The sequence below is a fragment of the Bombina bombina genome, chromosome 2 (assembly GCF_027579735.1).
Source record: "Bombina bombina isolate aBomBom1 chromosome 2, aBomBom1.pri, whole genome shotgun sequence".
Lineage (NCBI taxonomy): Eukaryota > Metazoa > Chordata > Amphibia > Anura > Bombinatoridae > Bombina > Bombina bombina.
In genome coordinates, this window is record NC_069500.1 from 518,094,305 (window position 1) to 518,118,446 (window position 24,142).

The following is a 24,142-nucleotide window of genomic DNA, read 5'->3' on the forward strand; positions in this document are numbered from 1 at the left end:
CTAGTGACTCTTGAGTGGAAGATCCACATCTTGGGTATTGATATCCCATATGTCACTAGCTCATGGACTCTTGCCAATTACATGAAAGAAAACATAATTTATGTAAGAACTTACCTGATAAATTAATTTCTTTCATATTGGCAAGAGTCCATGAGGCCCACCCTTTTTATGGTGGTTATGATTTTTTGTATAAAGCACAATTATTTCCAAATTTCCTTTGTTGATGCTTTCTACTCCTTTCTTATCACCCCACTGCTTGGCTATTCGTTAAACTGAATTGTGTGTGTGGTGAGGGGTGTATTTATAGGCATTTTGAGGTTTGGGAAACTTTGCCCCTCCTGGTAGGATTGTATATCCCATATGGCACTAGCTCATGGACTCTTGCCAATATGAAAGAAATGAATTTATCAGGTAAGTTCTTACATAAATTATGTTTTCTTAGTAATTGAACAAAAATAGATCAAAAATATTATTATCAATATCTTTATCAACACCTTTAGTGTATAAGCTTTCTAGCGCCCTCTATAAAAAAAATCACCACTTTAAACCACTCATAGACCAACAAATGTTATAAATCTGATAATCTTAAATCTGATTCTAATTTACCTTAATCTTATGTGTAAACAAGCACGACTAAAAGATGTGTGTCACACAGTATCCTGATAAAGAGGGTTTACCAGCTGGGTAGACTTGTGGAAACATCTTTGTGCACAAAATGTAGATTTTGCAGAATATGTGTTAAGTCTTGACTAAAAAAAAGCATCTTATAAAGTTAATCACAATTATCTTTACTCTGTTTTTGAAATCTGTTTTAATGTTCCTATTTCTTAGGTTGAAGCTAACGCATTCCAAGGCTATATGTGTGCCACTGGTGAATGGATGCCTAGGGGAACCTTTTAAAATTAAAACATGAATATGTAGTCCATAATTATTAGAACGCCAGATTACAAGTGGCGTGCTAATTAGCGCTTTGGCTTGCACGCAAGCACTGCCAGAAGTAAACTTGTATCGCCGGTGGGTTAGCATGCGTATTACAAGTTGAAAGAAAATGGTTTCCAGGCGATCAAAATCAGACTAGTTAACTTGAGGACTGTGGATATCGCGTCTGCATTAACTTCTTCTACCATAGAGTTCGATAGAGCATGCAACCTGAAAAAAACCCTCCTATTATCGCTAGCATGCTAACCCAACCTACAGCGCTAACCCAATCTTCTAGGTATAGGTACAGTATATACAGATATACAGTATATAGGAATTTAAAATGCATAAAACATTTTCCCCTATGTAAAGAACATTAGAATGTAAATTATTTACAGTACATAAACAGTAAAACACATTATTAAATATTAAATATGAATAAAAATGATTTTCTTATTTTCAGGTGTTAGAGTGGAAAGGGCTCCAATGTATACATATTTATATATATGCATGCATGTGTATATATATATATATATATATATATATATATATATATATATATATAAATATATATATATATATCTATATATACAGTATATATATATATATATATATATATATATACAAATAAACACATAGATACACATGTATACACATATATACATGTATATATATATATATATATATATGTGAATATACATTGTAGTCCTTTCCATTCAAATATTTTGTTATATAACTTTTACCCCTTGTAACTATTTGTCTTTAATATTTATATAAATAATTATTATTAGATAGTGTATATATGAGTGTAACACTTTATTTTAATCTATTTATGTTGTATTTTTTATTTAGCCCCAACCCTTTGAGCGAGGACTTCAGTCACGCTAACCCAATAAGAGCAAATTTACGCCTAGATTTAGAGTTTTGTCGGTAAAGACCCGCGGTGCTAACGCTCCTTTTTTTTCCAGCGCACCCTTAAGACAACGCTGGTATTACGAGTTGTCTGAATGGCTGCGTTAGCCTCAGAAAAGGGAGCGTTGAGCATAATTTAGCTCCACTTCAACCCTCAATAACAGCGCTGCTTACGGTAGTGGTAAGATGGAAAAACGTGCTCGTGCACAATATCCCCATAGTATACAATGGTGCTGAGCTGGCTGAAAAAAAATCTAACACCTGCAAAAAAGCAGCGTTCAGCTCCTAACGCAGCCCCATTGTTTCCTATGTGGAAACACTCTCTAAGTCTACACCTAACACCCTAACATGAACCCCGAGTCTAAACACCCCTAATCTTACACTTATTAACCACTAATCTGCCGCCCCCGCTATCGCTGACACCTGCATTATACTATTAACCCCTAATCTGCCGCTCCGGACACCGCCGCAACCTACATTATCGCTATGAACCCCTAACATTGCCGACACCTATATTATATTTATTACCCCCTAATCTGCCCCCCCCAACGTCGCTGCCACCTACCTACACTTGTCGGCGATGTTAGGGGCAGCAGATTAGGGGTTCATAGGTATAATGTAGGTTGCGGCGTTGTCCGGAGCGGCAGATTAGGGGTTAAAAAATGTATTATAGGGTTTGGGATGTGGGGGGGCCTCGGTTTAGGGGTTCATAGGTAGTTTATGGGTGTTAGTGTACTTTATAGCACAGTAGTTAAGAGCTTTATGTTCCCGCGTTAGCCCATAAAACTCTTAACCACTGACTTTTTTTGACGGTAGGAGTCTTGTCGGTAGAGGCTCTACTGCTCACTTCTTCCAAGACTCGTAATACCAGCGTTAGGCAAATCCCATTGAAAAGATAGGATACGCAATTGACGTAAGGGGATCTGCGGTAGCCTCGAGTCATGGAAAGAAAGTGAGCGGTAGACCCTTTCCTGGCAGACTCTAAATACCAGCGGGCATTAAAAAGCAGCGTTAGGACCCCTTAACGCTGCTTTTGACGGCTAACGCCAAACTCTAAATCTAGGCGTTAATTTGCATTCGTGCAGTCGCGATTACTTTCAACCTGTAATACATGCTCAAGTTAGTGCTTGTGCAATATTTCAATATTGCACACACTAAAGTGAATGCGCCACTTGTAATCTAGCCAATATTGTTTTGATTAATCCTTTTATGCGTTGCATTCAGGATGACCATAATATAACACAGATTGAGGCAAACTGCTTGTGTAAAGTATATTACTTATGCTGATGATGTTACTGCATTTGTTTCATCTGAATTTGAATGTAAACATATGTTTGAACACTGAAAATTTTGCTAGAGCATCAAAATCTCTTTTGATCATAAATAAATGTAACATGCTTTGGATACGTTTTTTTAACCAAAATTTCTTCCACTCCTTGATGTTACTTTGGAGAAGAAGCTTGAAAGGACATGAAACCCATTTTTTTTCTTTCAGATAGAGTATGCAATTCTAAACAACTTTTATTTCACATCTGTTATCAAATTTGCTTTAATCTCTTGGTATCTTGTTGAAGGAGCAACTACAAGAAGTTAACTGAACAAATCTGGTGAACCAATCACAAGTGGTATTTATGTGCAGCCACCAATCAGCAGCTAGATCCCAGTAGTGCACTGTGGCTCTGAAGCCTACCTAGGTATGTTTTTCAACAAAGTATATCAAGAGAACAAAGACATTTAGACAATAGACATAAATTGTAAAGTTGTTTAAAATCACATGCTGTATCTGAATCATGTAAGAAAAAAATGGGTTTCATGACTTTTTAAAGTTTGTGCTGAAAAAGTTAATAGATGAAGGACAGGAAAAATGCCTTTCTAAGAAAGGGTGCAAATTATTAAGACTTTTTGCTCCTGATTTTTATTCATGTGAGTTTTGTTTCCCCTCCTACTGAGATTATAGTTGCATCCCTTTATAGTCAGTTTTTCTGCTGCTTTGGGGAGCAAAAGAAATGTAAATTGCTTATCTAGGAGAAAAGGAGATTAAGGTATGGTAAACCCAGAAATTTTATTTTTTTTGTAATTTAATTTTATACATTGGTTGAAAGGGTCTGGTTACATTTGTGAGTTTCCTTTTGGCAAATTTGTTTTTCTAAAGGTTTTGATATGGTTGCAAGGAGCTGAACTGAGAGCAATTTCTCTTGCAAAATGAGTTTCCCTGTCTCTGCTATTGGGCTAAACAGGGGAATCCCATAGATATAGCTGAAAGTTCTCTGCCAGGTCTGGCGTATTCTCAAAAACATCCCCCCCCCCTGCAACTCTTCCTGTTTTATCTTTTAAACTGAAAGGTGGCAAAATTGTGTCAAAATATCCAAAACACTTATTCCCCTAATGGAAAACATTGCATATTAAAATAGAGATGATTGTAAGATGATGTCTGCTGAAATCAGGGTAATCTTATCCATATTAGCCATAGTTTTTTAATTGTATAGTGTGCCCCCTGCTAACTTTGCTCTTTAAAATAAAGTTTCCCTTCGAAAATCCCGGCGAGTATCAGTGGGGTTTTTTTCACATCTGATCCAACGAATGTAAGATAACTGGGATCTATGCCTGTTTACTCTGTGACACGTCATCCAAGATGGATAATAGTAGCGTTGCCACCCAGATGTTATTTTACTGTCATGGCTGGTATTTTTAAGGTTCAGGTCAAAGTGGATAATAAAGATTTAACACAGAAATAGGAGCAGCTTTTAACAAAGAAGGAATATAAGTGGATCAGTTTGATATATAATTTGAAAACAATAGGTTGGAATTATGACATTCGCTTGATTTTTTAATGTTTGCCACAATCTAGTGTTTATTTATTGTGTAGAAAATTAAGTATATATATATATATAAAAAGGAAGGATTGATGATATTACTAATGAGATTAAAAACAAATTGTTTCATGCCTTACTCATGTTAATCTTTAATTAAGAATATGACTGTGACAGTGATTCCTATATTTGAAGCCTTAATGGCACCACTAATTACAACATTGATGATGTCTCTTATAGTCATTTCAATAAGTGAATACAAATATATTGCAACCAATCAGTTCTGCGATATGTATGTTTATATCAGTGTTCTTTTGCTCTGCAGCTAGACTGAAACATTGGATTTCACTTCAATTCATTGAAGTGAAATATGATGCTTCAGTCTAGTCTAGTGAATAAACATACATAGGTAGTGCAGCTCTGATTGGATACACCAAGTGCCTTTAAAAATCTGAAAAAAATCATTGCTTTTTGCTGAAGGGTGGTTAAAAGATCTGACAATGCATGGGCATCTGCAGAGAATATTCGGGGGGGGGGGGGGGCAATAAAGCATTGTTTATTGGGGGACAATAAAGCTGTTTATTGGATTAATATATATGAAAATAAAAGGAGCATATATTTTTAATTATTATTTAGTGCTTTGTGTATTTGATCTGTTGCATTAGGCAATTATAAAGAAGAAAAACAATCAAAATTAAACACAAAAAAATCATTATAAGTTAACCTATACATATAAAGCCTAAAACTGCTAACAGTACATTACCTAAACTATGCAACAAACTTTCTTCTATGTGTGCTTTTGCTAAAACTTTTACCAAACTATTTCAGTATGTGAGTAGGAGGACTCTGCACAGAAAGTGTTAATTCACCTTATTGCTCTTAATGAATTAATGATATTCCTTATTCTTTACTGCTGTTAAAAAAAGTGGTGGGAGTGGAAATCTCCCTACATGGCTCATAGATCATATACACATCATGGAGAAGGATGTGTGACCTCATGCAAAAATGTCTGCTTTCCAGGAAGCTCACTTCCCATCCCTGTACAATGCATGCTGGAAATTAAAGTCCAGAATGGCAGTGGCACAATATGGAGAGGGAAATAGTAAACTATAAATTCCAAAATGCAATGTAACTCCCAGAATACTGTGCTAAAATGGGGCTACATTCAGGATAATTAAAAGAAAACAAAAATGGAAATTCAATTGTCTTTTTTTCTGCAGTTTGTACTCCAGGTGGGGAGGAAAATCCTTGTGGACTCCCAGGTGACAATAGTGTTTTTTTCTGCATTCAGTTCATTTTCAAGGCTTTTATTCAGTTAAGCCCTGAAGCTTATATGCTATAAGTGTGTACATTTTTTTTCAAGAATTTACAATTACCTTAATTAGGAGATGATCAACAGTGACTGTGATTCCTAAGGGTTTTTTTGTAAACCAGGGTCTGTGAGCTCTTTACAGTTTGAATGAAAACTTAGATGATGTTCAATTATTAATTATTAGATATTTTAATTTATGTGAGGGGTTATGGACTGTACTATAAGGTTTACAAAGCATATTATGGAAGGGCAGGTTTGTAGCTAGCAAGACACAGAGACAGAGAAATGAAAAATACAAAATAGAAATGGGAAAAGAATTGATATTGCAACTGGGGATTGTAATAAAAGCAAACATGGGAGAAGTAATATATTTAATAATTTTGTTGGGAAATAGCAAACACACGAAATCTCTGTATTAACATGAAACTTTATATTTAGAAAAAAATTAAATTAAAAGATTAATATTTTTTTCAACAGGAACAGGTAATAATCAGAATTATGAAGTTAAACCATGAAGATAATCCAAACAGATATATGTTTTGTGTGAGAAGTGGAAGTTTAAGAGATGTTTTTTTATTATGTTCTGATTGACTCTAAATAGATGTACTGTATATTTTGTATACCTGTGACCTGTCAGGATTCTCTCCAAGTTGTGTTGCTAGGTGGCAACTGGCCCACCCAGCATAAGGGCTGGCCTCCATGTGCCCTTCCAGTTGTGATCAGCACTCGTTTTTGCTACCACCTCTCTATATAAGATTCCCCCATCTCTGCCTGGCCCTGGCCACAGGCCATCTGACCCTGTCTTTCCTGCATTGGCCCCACCCACAGAACACCAGTGGGCCTCTGGGAAGTGCAACCCCCAATAATAAGGTCTATGATATACTACTGTTCTCTTGACATAATCTAAGAAGATGAATAGGGAAACCTACTGAACAAACTGCATAGACTGTGTTTCAAATGTAATTCCTAATATCCTAGCTTGTGAAGGTACAATCTAGATTTTATTAAAGACACAGAGATAAGTATTTTGCATTCTTTCTTTTACTACAAATAAATCAGCCTTTTAAAGATATAACATAGCACCATACAGATAAAAAATATACAACCAGAACAGAAAACAAAGTACAGCAATAAGTAGCCAAAGTATAGGCTAATTTATAATGCCAGAAAAAAAGAAAGTGACCAATCAGAGTAGGAGTAGTGTCCATAAACTGACCAATATGCAGCTAAACTTTCTCTTTCTTGTCTGATGCTCATGATGGAGGAATTGGAGAGAAAAAACAAATGTCCAAAAAGTCCCAAAAGACAAAACTATAAACATATTAAGCAAAAACTGGAAACTTGTCTTGAAGACATCTTGCTAGAAAAGATCTTGCTTTCAGAACGAAAACTGGGCCCTGGTCTGGATGAGGAAGGTTGATCCGCTTGAGGTGAAGGCAAGAATCCAGAGAGTAGGAAAGGATTCTGTTCAGTTGGAAACTGTCAAAAAACAGATCCTTAAAACCATACATCAAATAAGGGGAGGAGAGGTATGAGGGGGGAAAATACTTGTCTCTGTGTCTTTAATAAAATCTAGATTATACCTTCACAAGCTAGGATAATCAAAATTTTATTACAAGACCAGAGACTCCCATTTTTAAAATTTAAAGCAGTTAAAAAAATAAATTAAGCGAAGCATGTTGAATGGTCTGAAATAAAATAGTTTGAAGATAGAATCTGAGGACCAATCAGCAGCATTCAAAATTTATTGAAGAGGAACAGATTTTAAAAAGGCTTTTGAAGCCGCAGAACCTCCAACTGAATGAGCTGACAAAAAAAAGATCAATTCTAGCTTCTTTCATAACCTATTTAACCCACCTAGCAAAAGAGGTAGAAGTAATAGGAACATGAAAAGGAATTTAAGAAATTAGGAGTTGGTAATCAGAAGATTTCCTTAAAGAAAAAGTTCTGGATTCATAAACTTTTAAACATTCAACTACACAAATTAAAGGTTCAGAAAGAAGATAAGGATAGAAAATGGAAGTAGAAAGAGTCTTAGTTCTGCGAGTAAGAAAAAAGAGAACTCGTTCAGGAGAGAAGCGTTTGCATCCCAGTCTAAGGCTTTGATGTGTGAAACTATATGAAAAGATATTAAGCAAAGAATAGTAGCTAGTTTGGCAAAAAATAGTTTGAGGGACAGAGAAGAATTATCAGGCCAAGATAAGATCCACATCCCAGAAAAATTAATGTTTGGGAACAGGGGGATGTTTTAATCTAATGGCTTTGCTTAATCTACAATTTAAAGGGTATTTGACTATATCAAGGTTATTTATTAAATTATACAAAGGGAAAGAAACAAATAAACTGTAAATTTTAAAAAGTTCATTTTAACTCCTCTTGTGAACTGTCAAATGATGCCAATAAACAAATGTGCAGTCTTTTCACGGGAGCATTGTAAGTAAACAATCCCTTTTAAGGTAAATGGAAAAGAGAATGTAGAAATACCTTGAGAGTCCAACAGATTATCATTCACAATGTTATATGCTGTTGTGGAATCTCCACCTTACCAAATCCACACCACCGTCCGTGTCTGTGCACTTTCAACGAAGGTACACCATGCAGGTAGGAGCTAGAAAGGCCTCACAGGTACTCGTTCTTCCATTGGCTAATGGCTCCAAACACACCAATACCAACAGAAGTGGCTGCAGCTGCAAGGGCTCTCCTACACGCCCATAGGTAAATTAGAACAAACTTCCAAGGTTAGCACAGTTATATCCACCATCACGGATAGATGCAAGAGGGAAAACAATAGGTTAAAACATCCATTTTATTGAAAAATACACAAAGTAAAAACACTCTGGCACAGCACACAGGCACTACCAGCTGACATGTTTCATGCCCACAGGCATTTCATCAAAGCTAATTTACAAGTTGATACACATCACATTATAAATGCTTGGAGTTTCCTCTAGTAGCCAATCAAGTCGTACAACAGGTTAATACGTAATTTCCATACACACGTTCACTGAACATACAGCTACTCAAGCTTAATCTAACTTAAAATAATTTAACTACAAAGTTAACAAAGCTAAACTAGACACCCACATATGCTACTTCATAATTTCTGTAGATACATTATATATCTGCAACGTATCTTAACTACAAAAGTTTCATTAGACAAAGTTGCTTACAGAATTGAACCTAATATTTGCAATGATTAAATAGCAACAATAGTAGAAAGAAAGAAATAGTCAACAGTATTATTTTCAATGCTAACTAAAGCAATGAAGAAAACGTTTTCTTAAAGAGATATTATGATAATAAAACATTGTCAATCCATATACCAATGATCATAATAAGATACATCCTCTATTATATATATGTATATTCATAAGGTACACATCAATGACCACTAGTAGTGCAAATTTTAAATACAAAAAATTGCATATAAAAGATAAATGCAACATAAGTATTCTCATACACTACTAGTGCACAAATGAAGTGTCAATTCACAGACACACACAAACAATATTAAGGACTAGAATTATACGGATGCATTCATAGGAAAGATGAAGAAAATATGGTAACGAGTTTGATGGTATGTTAATATAAATTATTTTCAATTTTATCTCTACTATACACTATCAATGAACAATTTCACATCACTAATCTTGTTAATACCAAATGGATGTACTGTTTTTAAAGCATGTATCCAGAACACCTCTTTCTTACTTAGGGCAGTAAATTTGTCCCCACCTCTAGGACCCAAATTAATCTTATCAATACCTTGGAAGGAAAAGGCATTTTTTGTTAAAATGCCATGTGTTGCACAATGTTCAGCCAAAGGGGGTCTTAGCAATCTCTGCCTCTAGGGACAACAAATGTTCCCTTATTTTGTCTTTCAACATTCTGGAGGTAAGACCTACATAATGAAAATTACAGATGTTACATGTGATAAGGTAAACTACAAAGGTCGAATTACAATCTATATGACTATATATTTTGAAACTCTCTCCTGATTGCGATGAAGTGAATGTATCACCTAATTTCACATAATTGCAACTCTTGCAAGGTCTCCCCCCACACTGGAAAAAACCTGGTTTAGATGATAGCCAACTTTTTTATTCAGATCTGATGTTTTTACTACTAAAGTTCTTCCTAACAATCGGCCAGATTACGAGTTTTGAGCGCTATAGGGAAACACTCGCAGCTTTTTTCAGCGGTATGGTACTCCCTATAGTGCTGGTATTACGAGTTTGAAAAAAGCAATTTTTTGCGGGCATATGGCAGCTTTAAGCTCCATAATGCACCCAAATACCAGCGCAGCTATGAGCTGCTTTTACGTGCTCGTGCACGATTTCCCCATAGACTTCAATGGGAAGACATCTAAAAAAAAGCCTAACACCTGCAAAAAACGGAGCGTAAAGCCCCATTAAAGTCTATGGGGAAACATTTTTTATGTTTAAACCTAACACCCTAATATAAACCCTGAGTCTAAACACCCTTAATCTGCTGCCCTCAACATCGTCGCTACCTACATTATAGTTATTAACCCCTAATCTGCCACCCCTAACATCGTCGCTACCTACCTATAATTATTAACCCCTAATCTGCCACCCCTAACATCGTCGCTACCTACCTATAATTATTAACCCCTAATCTGCTGTCCCTAACATCGTCGCTACCTACCTATAATTATTAACCCCTAATCTGCTGTCCCTAACATCATCGCTACCTACCTACACTTATTAACCCCTAATCTGCTGTCCCTAACATCATCCCAACTATACTAAAGTTATTAACCCCTAAACCTAACCCTAAGTCTAACCCTAACGTAACCCTAACCCTAACACCCCCTAACTTTAAAATAATTACAATAATTACAAATAAATATTACAATTACTAGCTACATTATTCCTATTTAAAACTAAATACTTACCTGTAAAATAAAACCTAAGCTAGATACAATATAACTAATCGTTATATTGTATCTAGCTTATGTTTTATTTTTATTTCACGGGTAAGTTTGCATTTATTTTAACTAGGTAGATTAGCTATTAAATAGTTATTCACTATTTATTAACTACCTAGTTAAAAAAATACAAATTTACCTGTAAAATAAAACCCTAATCTGTCTTACAATAAATCCTAACATTAAATGAAATTAAATAAATTAAATAAATTAAACAAAATTATCTAAATTACAAAAACCCCCACTAAATTACACAAAATAAAAAAAGAATATATCAGATTTTTAAACTAATTACACCTAATATAATAGCCTATCAAAATAAAAAATCCCCCCAAAATGATAAAACCCCTATCCTACAATAAACTACCAATGGCCCTTAAAAGGGCCTTTTGCGGGGCATTGCCTCAAAGATAACAGCTCTTTTACATGTCATAATAAATTACAAACCCCCCCAACAGTAAAACCCAACACTCACACAACCAAACCCCCCAAATAAAATCCTATCTAAAAAAACCTAAGCTACCCATTGCTCTGAAAAGGGCATTTGGGTGGGCATTGCCCTTAAAAGGGCATTTAGCTTTTTTGCAGCCCAAACCCTAATCTAAAACTAAAACCCACCCAATAAACCCTTAAAAAAAAACTAACACTAACCCCCGAAGATCTACTTACAGTTTTGAAGACCGGACATACATCCTCATCCAGCCAGGAGAAGTCTTCATCCAAGCGGGCAGAAGTCCTCCTCGAAGCTGGCAGAAGTCATCCTCCAAGCAGGAAGAAGTCGTCCTCCAGGCGGGCAGAAGTCTTCATCCAGACGGCATCTTCTATCTTCATCCTCCCGGCATGGAGAGGCTCCATCTTCAAGACATCTGGCACGGAGCATCCTCTTCGTTCGACGACTAAGGTAGAATGAAGGTTCCCTTTAAGGGACATCATCCAAGATGGCGTCCCTTGAATTCTGATTGGCTGATAGAATTCTATCAGCCAATCGGATATTAAGGGCCAAAAAATCCTATTGGCTGATGCAATCAGCCAATAGGATTGAGCTTCAATCCTATTGGCTGACCCTATCAGCCAATGGGATTTAGCTTGCATTCTATTGGTTGATTGGAACAGCCAATAGAATGCCAGCTCAAACCCGTTGGCTGATAGCGTCAGCCAATAGGATTGAAGCTCAATCCTATTGACTGATTGCATCAGCCAATAGGATTTTTTGGTGCTTAATTCCAATTGGCTGATAGAATTCTATCAGTCAATCTGAATTCAAGGGACCCCATCTTGGATGACGTCCCTTAAAGGGAACTTTCATTCTACCTTAGTCATCGAATGAAGAGGATGCTCCGCGCCGCATGTCTTGAAGATGGAGCCGCTCCGCGCCGGAAGGATGAAGATAGAAGATGCCGCCTGGATGAAGACTTCTGCCCGCCGGGAGGACAACTTCTTCATGCTTGGAGGACGACTTCTGCCAGCTTCGAGGAGGACTTCAGCCCGCTTGGATGAAGACTTCTCCCAGCTGGATGAGGATGGATGTCCGGTCTTCAAAACTGTAAGTGGATCTTCGAGGGTTAGGTATTTTTAAGGGTTTATTGGGTGGGTTTTAGTTTTAGATTAGGGTTTGGGCTGCAAAAAAGCTAAATGCCCCTTTAAGGGCAATGCCCATCCAAATGCCCTTTTCACGGCAATGGGTAGTTTAGGTTTTTTTTTAGATAGGATTTTATTTGGTGGGTTTGGTTGTGTGGGTGGTGGTTTTACTGTTGGGGGGTTTGTAATTTATTATGCCATGTAAAAGAGCTGTTATCTTTGGGGCATTGCCCTGCAAAAGGCCCTTTTAAGGGCCATTGGTAGTTTATTGTAGGATAGGGGTTTTATTATTTTGGGGGGGGATTTTGTATTTTGATAGGGCTATTAGATTAGGTGTAATCAGTTTAAAATTTGATATATTCTTTTTTTATTTTGTGTATTTTAGTGTTTTTTTGTAATTTAAATAATTTTATTTAATTTATTTAATTTAATTTAATGTTAGGATTTATTGTAAGACAGGGTAGGGTTTTATTTTAAAGGTAAATTTGTATTTTTTTTAACTATGTAGTTAATAAATAGTGAATAACTATTTAATAACTAATCTACCTAGTTAAAATAAATGCAAACTTACCTGTGAAATAAAAATAAAACATAAGATAGATACAATATAATGATTAGTGAAAATTGCCATCTGAATCTGTGAGGAGATAAGGAAGAAGAGGAAATAGAATTGGAATTTTAAATGGACATTTCCAGTAAGGAGGGGTACCAAGTCTGGGCTGGCCAAAAGGGAATCACTATCGTGAGAAATAAAAGATCCCTGCAGACAATAGAAATCACGGAGAAGGGGGAAAAGCATACACTCCCTGAAGTGGCCAAGGATGAAGGAAAGCATCTATCGCTGCTGCATCCAATACTGGGCACCAGCTGAAGTAAAGATGAAAATAGAAGTTGAACTGGGATTCAAAGAGATCTAATAGGAAAGGAGCTCTGAGGGATTGAAGAGAAAGAAAAAGATTCTTGCCTAGCATCCAGTCACTGAATTCTGATAAATGGCAAGATCCTCAATCTGCTGCAGAATTTGATTGCCCTAGAATATATTCTGCATTGATGGAGATGTTCCTGTCTAAGCAAAGATGAATGACCTCTTTGGTAATGTTGGAAAGGTCTCTGGATTCCATGCCTCCCAGGCAATTGAGAAATTGAACCTCTGAAATATTTTCCATATGCAGAAGAATGGAAACTGGAGTAGAAAATTTGACAAAACTCTTGACAGCAAAAGAACCATCCAAAAGTTCAAAACAATTGATGTGAAAACTTTCCTTTCCAGAATCCATTTGCCACCTGTGATGCAGGGACCGCAATGAGTTCCCCAACCTGAACGACTGACATCAGATTCTATGACAAGATCTGGAGCCTTGCCAAAATAGCTCTCCCATTCCAGGCCTCCAAGTGGAAAGGCCACCAAGAAAGTTCATCCATGGCTTCTGGAGATAACAAAATAGGATGGGAATAAGAGAAACCTTTCCTCAAATGAGAAATCTTTCATCTCTGAAGTTTGCGATAATGGAGAGGTGCAGGAAAAATAGCCTGAATAAAAGATAATAGTAAACCCACGATTCTGGCTAGAGTTCTGATAGGGACAGAATCTTTGGAAATTTATTTTTGATGTTCTTCACTTTGTCTTAAGGAATACTCAAAGTTGAGTTAACAGTGTCTATTTGACAATTAGAAAACTAGAGATTTGGTAGGAGAAAGGACAGATTTCTGTTTGTTGACAATGAAGCCTAGGGACTCTAATAAGGTTATTGTGGTGAATAAGTGATTCTAAATGGAAAGAAAATGTTGATCCATGATTAGAATGTCGTCCAAATATATTATTAGACGAATGCCACAAAGTCTCAGCCAAGAAACCACAGGTTTGAGTAATTTGGTGAAAATCCAAGGGGCAGATGACAGGCTAAATGGAAGGCATATGAAATTTCATAGTTAATCCTCCCAGTCGGAAAGTTAGGAATTTCCAATGATCTTGTGCTATGGGAACAGTTAAATAAGCGTCTGTCAAATCTAGACAAACTAACCAATCGTTTTCTCTTAGACATACTCTTAACAGATGGATACCCTCCATTTTGAAATGATGGTATGCAACATAAGCATTTAGGGATTTTAATTGTATAACTGGCCTGAATGGATTGTTTTTCTTTTTTACCAAAAATAAGTAAATAAATATTGTGTGGATGAGGTATGGTGAGAATTACTTATTTGGACTAAAGGCTTGAAATTTCGTTTTGGACCAGAATTTGTCTTGTTGAGAAAAATGAATTGGTTGATGACATTTTATTGGAACAGGAAGGGAAATTAATTATATGTAAACACCGGCTACTGATTGAAGAACCCAAGTATCTGAAGTAATTGAAGACCAATTTTGAGCAAAAACTGTGAGTCTGCCACCAATTTTGTTTGGGGAAGAAAGAACAGGGAAAAGAAAGGTTAGTTCATTTAATGTGAAATCAGAAATCTTAGGGTCTATTTTTTGGAAGATATTACGAGGTCTTTCTAAAGACATTTCTGTATTAGTGTGCCCTATAAAACAAAGCAGTCTTTGAACCCATACACGTACTATATAAGGGTCAAGAAAAGCATTTTCTGCTACTGCCTGTTCAGACATTTCAAATAATTTAGTGATGGGACCTACAGTGTCCAATAATTTGTCTTGACAGATTTTCCATGATCTGTCCATAACTTTTTAAATTTTATAACCTGGGCCGCCCCCTGCAGACTCGCGGCCAATGGGCCGCCAGCAGGGGATGTCAATCAACCCGATCGTACTCGATCGGGTTGAATTCCGGCGATTCCTGTCTGCCTTCTCAGAGCAGGTGGACAGGGTTTTGGAGCAGCGGTCTTTGTGACCACTGCTCCATAACTTGTGTTTCTGGTGAGTCTGAAGACTCATTAGAAACACGGGCCATCAAGCTCCGTTCGGAGCTTGATAGAAAGGCCCCTTTATCTCCAAGATGAGCAGCAAAAGAAAGAGGAGGTTTAGCTGCATATTGGTCAGTTTATGGATACTACTCCTACTCTGATTTCCTGGTGTTGTAAGTTAGCCTATACTTTGGCTACCTATTGCTGTACTTTGTTTTCTGTTCTATTTTAATATTATTGTATCTGTATGGTGCTATTTTATATCTTTAAAAGGCTGCATTATAAGTAGTAAAAGAAAGAATGCAAAAATGGAGTCTCTATTCTAGTAAAAAAATTGCTTTATTAAAAAACAAAAACAAAAAAAACCTTTAATGAGTATATGCTTTATTAAAAATTGTAGATCTTTATCCCAGACCTTGTGTTGAAAATAACTAGTGTAGATAATAATTTATGATACACACAGAATTTATTTATTCAGTTACACAGTAAAGGATGAAACAAATACCTTCAAATATAGCTGCTAATATAGAAATATAATCTTTGTTGATGCTAAATTTCATGTAAACCATTGCCGTCTGAGTGCCCATCAATTAAGTGCACTTCAGGAAGTAAATATTAAAGGGACACTCCTATCAAAATTTAAAAGCACATAGACGAAAATTACATCTTTGGATAGAAAAATATTTGCAATATACATGTATTGGAAAAAATGCTTCTAGTAAAAGTTATCACTGTTTTAGTGTTAACATTTTTCTCTGCATGTGCATGTGAAACATAGCTAGATATTCTCAGTGCACCAGCATTTTAAATAATGCAGCTGCACAGCATGCCAGTGGGGCTTTTATCCTGTCAGCAATTAAGAAATTGAGTCATTAACAGATGATACAAGCACCTTGGGCTTTCTGTGACAGTGCTGTGTTTAAAATGCTGGTACACCTTGCATACTTAAATACACTTTTAAAACAGCTATAGCTTTTATTAGAAGCATTTTTTCTAATAAATGTATATTACAAAAATTATTCTTTTCAAAACCGAAATGCATCCATGTGGATTCCAATTTTTGCTTGAGTGTTCCTTTAAATCATTAATGTTTAATACGATAACTAATAACTAATAAGATAACAAAAATGATAATCAGGGAAACAATTCTGGAAATGGTGCCCTGATGTACACAGTACTCATAGGCAAAGTGGAGTGAATATAGACTAAATGAAAATAATTTGATGTTAGGTTTTGCCTTTCAGAAAAATTACAAGGGGAATTTCCTGATGTATTTAATCAATTAATTTTGTGGAGACTGTAGTTAGCTTGACTGATACTGATTTTGTTCACATCATTTCTTTGTGCCTTCTAATAAAACACCATCTATATATATATGAGTATTTTTCCATGCAAATTAGGACCATACTTCCTGTCTAATTCAACAGGGTAGAAAAGCTGTATTTTAAGGCTTGTGATGGCAAACTTCAGACTGTTTCTTGTATCTACAGTGTATTCTTGTTAATACACAGAATACACAGCATGATTCTTTTTTGCTGGTTACTGGGTTTATCTTTGGGCCATGGTAAGTAATACTGTTTATAAAAAATATGTTTCTTATGTTTATTTTACTAAAATGATCTGTTTCTGATTTGTTTTATTTCCACTACCACAGGAGTCATAGCAAATATTCAACTCATTCAGCCCAGTTCAGAAATAAAAAAGCCCGGCGAGAACATAAAGTTAGATTGTAAAACATCTGGTTTTGACATCACCAGCTACTATATGCACTGGATTCAACAGGTCCCAGGGAAAGGACTGACATGGATAGGCAGAATTGACCCAGCAAATGGAAAAACTATATACGCATCCTCATTCACAGGAAGATTCGTAATAACTACTAATAATTCAGTTAGTACTGTATACCTTGATATAACCAGTCTAAAGGTAGAAGACACTGCCACTTATTACTGTGCTAGACACAATGAGAAACAATTACACAGATCCTGTACAAAAATGTTAAGCAGTAATATCAAAAAATGTCCACTAGGGAGAAGCATTTGTCATTAAAATGTGTATGACTAAAACTCTAAATATTAGGAAATGGGAGAATGAGATGTAAAGCTATGATTTTATCAGTACATTGTTTCGTAACTTATTGTAGATTGTGCCCCCAATTCTAAGGATTTCCAAGCGAAATCAACACTATCGATTATGTTGATTCCTCAGTACAAAATTAGTTTAATGGGCAGATCATAATAATAAAAATAAAATGTTATGTAGCAGTCAAACAGTAAAAAAAATATTATTTTACTATTATTAATTTTTATAGAGATAATTTCCTCTCTAGTACAGTTTGGTTATAGAACTTTGAAACAAATAAAGAACTCTCATTAACATGTAGAGTGACAGGTGCCTCACTGACTGCAAGCTCACATGGTCGGTGCTATGGTTCTGGCGACCTGTGGGTAGAGGATTGGAGTGGCAGGCATATGGTATGAAGGAAGCAGACAATTGTTCAGTCTATGCAAGGTATCTGACTGTTAGAAGACACAAATAAAGGGTAAAATTATTTTATGAAGACAGAAGAATCTAGATACTACTGTACAGATACTACAGCGAGACAAATCAACTAACAATATGTGGAATAACTAATGTGAGGGATCCGCAGATATTATATTTTCTGTCATTTTTCTACAAAAGCAAAGCTATAGTAAAATGTAAAATTGTTCTAAAATAGACCAGATATCCATTAGAGATATATGAACCATGGCAATGTATGTGTAGCGCGCATACCATAATGATGGCCTTTCAAGGGGATTTTCACAGGCCTTCAAGACAGCAAATGTAAAACATGATTTCTAATCAATTAAATAGCTGTTGATGACTGCCTAATGCGTGTGAGTACAAATTTGTATTTAATTAATAATATCAATTAATGATCTATGTGCAATATCTAATTTCATATAATCTTCATTTTTTAGAATTACAATTTTTAAATGAGCAACCACTTAGGGCCTGATCACAATTTATCACGAGTCATGTTTTTGGCTGTTTTTCAGTCCTAAAATGCAACTTTTTGATTCAACGTCATCACAATAGAGTGATATTAGTTCTTTCTAGCACTCGCAAACAGGTTTTCGGCTACTCGGAAAAAAAGCCCTTTTTACACTATGAAGACAAAAACTGCTCAGCAATCCCAATACATTTTTGGCTCAGTTTTCAAGTAATTTTGTAGACCATTTTTAGCTTATTGAATTCAACACCTCTAAACACTTCATAAGTCCTTGGAACGGCTTTTGGGCCACCTGGTAGACTTTTCAAGGCTATTTTCAAACAGGCTTTTACATTGCACATATGTAAAAAAAACTTCTAAATGCCCACTGCCGACATTCTAGAGGTTTGTTATAGATTTATTAAAACTCAATTCATCCCTATTGGAGAGGCTGTATACAGTAAACAGGGTTTACATTTGCATATGTAAAGGCACATATATAAGTATGTAAATGTGCTATTGGAATATACAGGAAAACCCACTTCAGGACTCCTACATGTACAAACAGCGTGATTTTCTATTTCATATTTCCTATCTGATTAAATTTCTCACTCACACTGGCCTGATTGTCACAAACCGTAAGAGCGTTACTAAAATTGTGTTTTTACAGGAGATTGCATAATCATACCTTTCAGAGTTAACTATTCAAATCAGTTTCCATCCAAACCACTGCTAACCAATCTAAATGGATCTATTAAGTTGCTGGTATGGGCAGATTGTGCACTGTTTGTCTATCACTATATGGTCATTTTACAGCTTTCACAAGGATTCTTTTTAAACAAGATTTTTTCTAGTGTTTGTGAAAGGCCCAGTTCCATTTTGGTTTGAACTGTACACAAAATTGCGACTGTGAGTTTCCATGTGAAGCAATATTTTTTTTACTGGATTTTCTTGACCCGGCTGCTTAGTATCATTCTAAGAGACCCTTAAACAAGAATGAGCAACAATTAACGTGTTTTTATAGGGGACAACTTAACATGCACTTTAATCCAGATTATATTATTGAACTCACAGTTATGAAAACTCATTGCAGATTACAAGGTTCAATAATAGATGCACTGTCATGAACAAGCTTGGACTTCATGAGGGCTCATCACCTATAAAAACAAGTTCACGATTGCACAATCTTGTTAAAGAGTCTCTTAGAAAGATATAAAGCAAGCAGCAAGGTTTTAAAGAAGTAAAAATGCTGTAAAATATATATATATTCAGTGTTTTGCATAGAAACTCGCAGTCATCATATTGTGTACAGTTCAAGCCAAAATGGAATAATTCCTTAAAAAAGATGTGATACCAAACTTGTACATCTTCACACACATTTGCTTTGCCACTTTTTCAATAATGAGATAATTTCTTTCTCATAAAATAAATTACTTGATAAATAAAGGCAATATATATTTTTGTGTACAGAGAATCATAAATCCCTTTCAGATTACAAATACACACATTGAAAAGTACAAAAAAAAATAAGACTGCAGTGTGTGTCCATTACTTTAAGGATTGCATATGATTGTGAGATCAGTGAGACAGATTTGATTAAATTACACAGCACCAATGAATCTTTGATAATCAGTCCCTGGGCAGTGCAGTCAATGGGGTAGATTTATCAAGCAGCGGATGCTGCAATCTACCCCCCTAGTTTCAGGCTCCCCTGAAACAAAAGTTAAGAAGCAGCGGTATTAAGACCACTGCTCCTTAACTCGTCCGCCACCTCTGATGGGGAGGACAGCAATCATCCCGATCAGATAAAATCGGGATAATTGACACCCCCTGCTAGTGGCCGTGAATGTGCAGCGGGTGGTATTGCACATGCATTTCACACAAAATGCTTGTGCAATGATAAATGCAATGTTAAATGCCGACAGCATATGAAATACATACATTTGTATTCTTATGTATGTAATCAGGTTTTTATAAAGCTAGGCCATTTTAAAATATGACACCATTACAATCCAAGAAAAATGGTCTTACATCTTATACACTTCACCAATACTTTGCTTTTAAAGTTTTGTTAAAAATGCTATTTCAATCTGTCAGAAAATGTCTAGACTTTTCACAATATTTTTGGAGTTTCTATTCCAGCAGCCTTCACTTATTAAAAACTCAATTTATCTTGTTTCAACTGGCATGTGTTTATGTACGCTGAGTTCACATATTAAAGGGACACTGAACCTAATTTTTTTTGTGTGATTCAGACAGAGCTTACAATTTTAAGCAACTTTCTAATTTACTCCTATTATCAATTTTTCTTTGTTTGATTGCTATCTTTATTTGAAAAAGAAGGCATTTAAGCGAAGGAGCCAGACAATTTTTGGTTTAGAACCCTGGATAGCCCTTGTTTATTGGTGGGTGAATTTATCCACCAATCAGCAAGAACAACCCAGGTTGTTAACCAACATTCTTGCTTTTTCAAATAAAGATACCAAGAGAATGAAGAAAATTTGATAATAGGAGTAAATTGGAAAGTTGCTAAAAATTGCATGCTCTATCTGGATCACTAAGGTAAAAAAATTGGGTTCAGTGTCCCTTTAATAAATATAATTACTTCTTAGGTTAAAAAAATGCAAAAAGTAATCACGATTTAAACATATAACATTTCTATACAACTAAAATGTTATCATAGGAATAATCACCAAAGATTCAATTTCTATGGCAATCACCTATCTAAAGGGGCTTGAGACCATGCATTTTAAAATGTGTTATCCCCAATCACCTACTAATAAAAGGGGGTATGAGACCCCCACATTGGAAAGAGGGGACCCCCCTCATTAGAAACTAGTGTTTCAATCTGTGTTTATGGGGAAAGTAGGGGCTCTAAAAGTGCTCCCTGCTGCTCATCAAATGTTTTTCTACGCACTAAGTAACACATATGCATGGTAACAATGAATTGTCATGCACATCTAAAGGGTTAATGGGGTAAATTAATCTCTTAAAGGGATAAAACAATGTAAAATGTCACTGCATTTCAATACTGAATTCCAAAGCTTTTGAGATATCCTTGTATTGGTAAAAATGTTTATTGTTAACGCTATCATTGTTTCAATGTAATACACACAGGTTCGGCACATGTCACCGGCCCCTAATTCAATCATTGCACCAGCTCAAGGATCAAGTGGTGTCCTCTGTGCTGTCAACAATGGTTTAATTGTGTCATACAAGTCACTGCAGACCCTCTGAGCAGGTGGGATGTTTGAACATTGGTATACAGTGTACGACGCAAGCACGCTGCTCAACCAGTGATAGCTTTGATAGAAGCATTTTTGCTAATATAATTTTCTTCTATTCAGAATTCAAATGCGTCCATGTAGATATTCATTTTCACTATTATGTCTCTTTAAGGTACAATATTTAGTTTAAAGTAAGGCACCACATTTGCTTTCAAAGTGATAAAATATTTTAACAATACATTATTTTTATCCTTATAAATTCAGCAATCTTTGCATAAATATATCCAGGAGTTTCCAAACTAGAAAGACTGTTGTGGCTCGATCGCCGTAAGATAAAAAGAAATTATATAAGATATGAAGTTGCTCTTTAGCTTCAAACATCCAGAAAACTATATAAAATTATATTTTAAACTCAAGTTTTATCTATGACTGAATGATTGTAATATAATTAAAGGAACAAGAAACCCAGTTTTTGTCTTTCATGATTCAATTTTTTTTTTTTTAAAAACAACTTTCCAATTAACTTCTAATATCTAATTTGTTTTGTTCTTTTTGTATCTATTATTAAAAAGCATACCTATGTAGACTCTGGAGCTGCTGATTGGTAGCTGCACATATATGCCTCAGGTTATTGGCTCATCCATGTGCAGTGCTGTTTCTTCAACAAAGGATATCAAGAGAATTCAGCAATTTACATGATAGAAATAAATTGGAAAATTGTTGAAAATTGTATTCTCTATCTGAATCACAAAAGAAAAATTCTGGGTTTAATTTACTTTTAAACAGCTTCTTTGAAGTACATTGGAACAGCTTTCCATTACATTGGTATATATCTACTGTACATATCTAAACACAAAAACACTACTAATACAGGACACATCAACTTCACCTGAAGAAGTGTGACCTAAAAACATACTTGACATACATAAACTAGGAGTGTCATTGCTGTGTTTTTTTATTATGTTTGGTAGTGTAACATTTTTAATTTGTCTTTCTTTTTTTCTACACATGGTATTGATGCTCTATAACACAAACAGAATTGCATTTTAAAACAAGAGGTTTATTGCGCTATTCAAATCTAGCTTTCCAGTGCTTTTAAAGGAACATGAAACCCATAAATGTTATTTGTGATTCACACAACTTAAAAAAAAAAAAAAAAAATCGAGTTTACTTCTATTATTAAATTTGCTTACATCTTATAAAGTAAAAAATATTTTGTAAGAAAACAACAAACGTGATGTACAGGTGATACCTTTAATAACTAATAGTGGATATAGTTGCAAGCTTTCAGGACATTGAGGTCCCTTCCTCAGGCATGAAATATACTATCATTATTTGTTTTGCCTGCTTTTCCTGCAATTTTAATCTGAAGACTAAAGTTTATTTCACCCTTCCCCCAAGGAGACTGAAGTGCATGCAGATCACTGACCCTTCCATGTGCTCTGCATGCTGCACAGTTATTGGTGGATATGTGCAGTAGCTTATTTATATCAATGTCTAATTTGCCACAGTAAAGACAGCCCTGGAAAAATGAATATGTATGAGCTGCTTTTGACTCCAGCGCAGGGTTAGTGAAAGGTGTTGGGGTCAATCTGGAGGTAGAGATACCTAGAGTAAGGTGTTAAAGTGCAGCCTCTTGTTCTTCCATACCAGATTTGTGAGAAGAAGTTTAGATCTAACAACTGATGTTCATCAGACAGGCTCTGTAGGTGCTTTTGTTTTGATATTTTTTGTTTAATTGTTTGTTTTTTGTCATTTATTATAAATTAAGCTGTGACCTTTATAACCCAGCAAACTTGTGTCTGTGTTTTTATTTATTATGACAGAATGGCCTGTGTATGGGGTCATGTAAGTAAAAATCATTTTAAAACAATTATAATAGATGCAGCTCTTTTGTAATACAGCAATGACTATCTGATGCACATTTAAAAATGGTGTTAATGTCCCTTTAAAATGAAACGGCTAGATTTAGAGTTTTGTCGGTAAGGACCCGCGTAGCTAACGCTGCCTTTTTTCTGGCCGCACCATAAAAATAACTCTGGTATTGAGAGTCCAAAAAAAGGCTGCGTTAGGCTCCAAAAAAGGAGCGTAGAGCATTTTTAACGCAACTCCAACTCTCGATACCAGAGTTGCTTACGGACGCGGCCAGCCTCAAAAACGTGCTTGTGCACGATTCCCCCATAGGAAACAATGGGGCTGTTTGAGCTGAAAAAAAACCTAACACCTGCAAAAAAGCCGCGTTCAGCTCCTAACGCAGCCCCATTGTTTGCTATGGGGAAACACCTCCTAAGTCTGCACCTAACACCCTAACATGTACCCCGAGTCTAAACACCCCTAACCTTACACTTATTAACCCCTAATCTGCCGCCCCCGCTATCGCTGACCCCTGCATATTATTATTAACCCCTAATCTGCCGCTCCGGACACCGCCGCTACTTACATTATCCTTATGTACCCCTAATCTGCTGCCCCTAACACCGCCGACCCCTATATAATATTTATTAACCCCTAATCTGCCCCCCACAACGTCGCCGCTACCTACCTACACTTATTAACCCCTAATCTGCCGAGCAGACCTGAGCGCTACTATAATAAAGT

General features: G+C 35.8%; 1 gene segment (V, D, J or C); it reads left to right on the forward strand.

Moving 5' to 3' along the window:
- The first annotated feature begins 16,864 nt into the window (after positions 1-16,864).
- LOC128647134 (immunoglobulin heavy variable 1-69-2-like) lies at positions 16,865-17,392 on the forward strand. The segment is given in 2 exon segments: positions 16,865-16,907; positions 16,998-17,392. Coding segments are annotated over 2 exon segments (438 nt in total).
- The last annotated feature ends 6,750 nt before the right edge of the window (positions 17,393-24,142 follow it).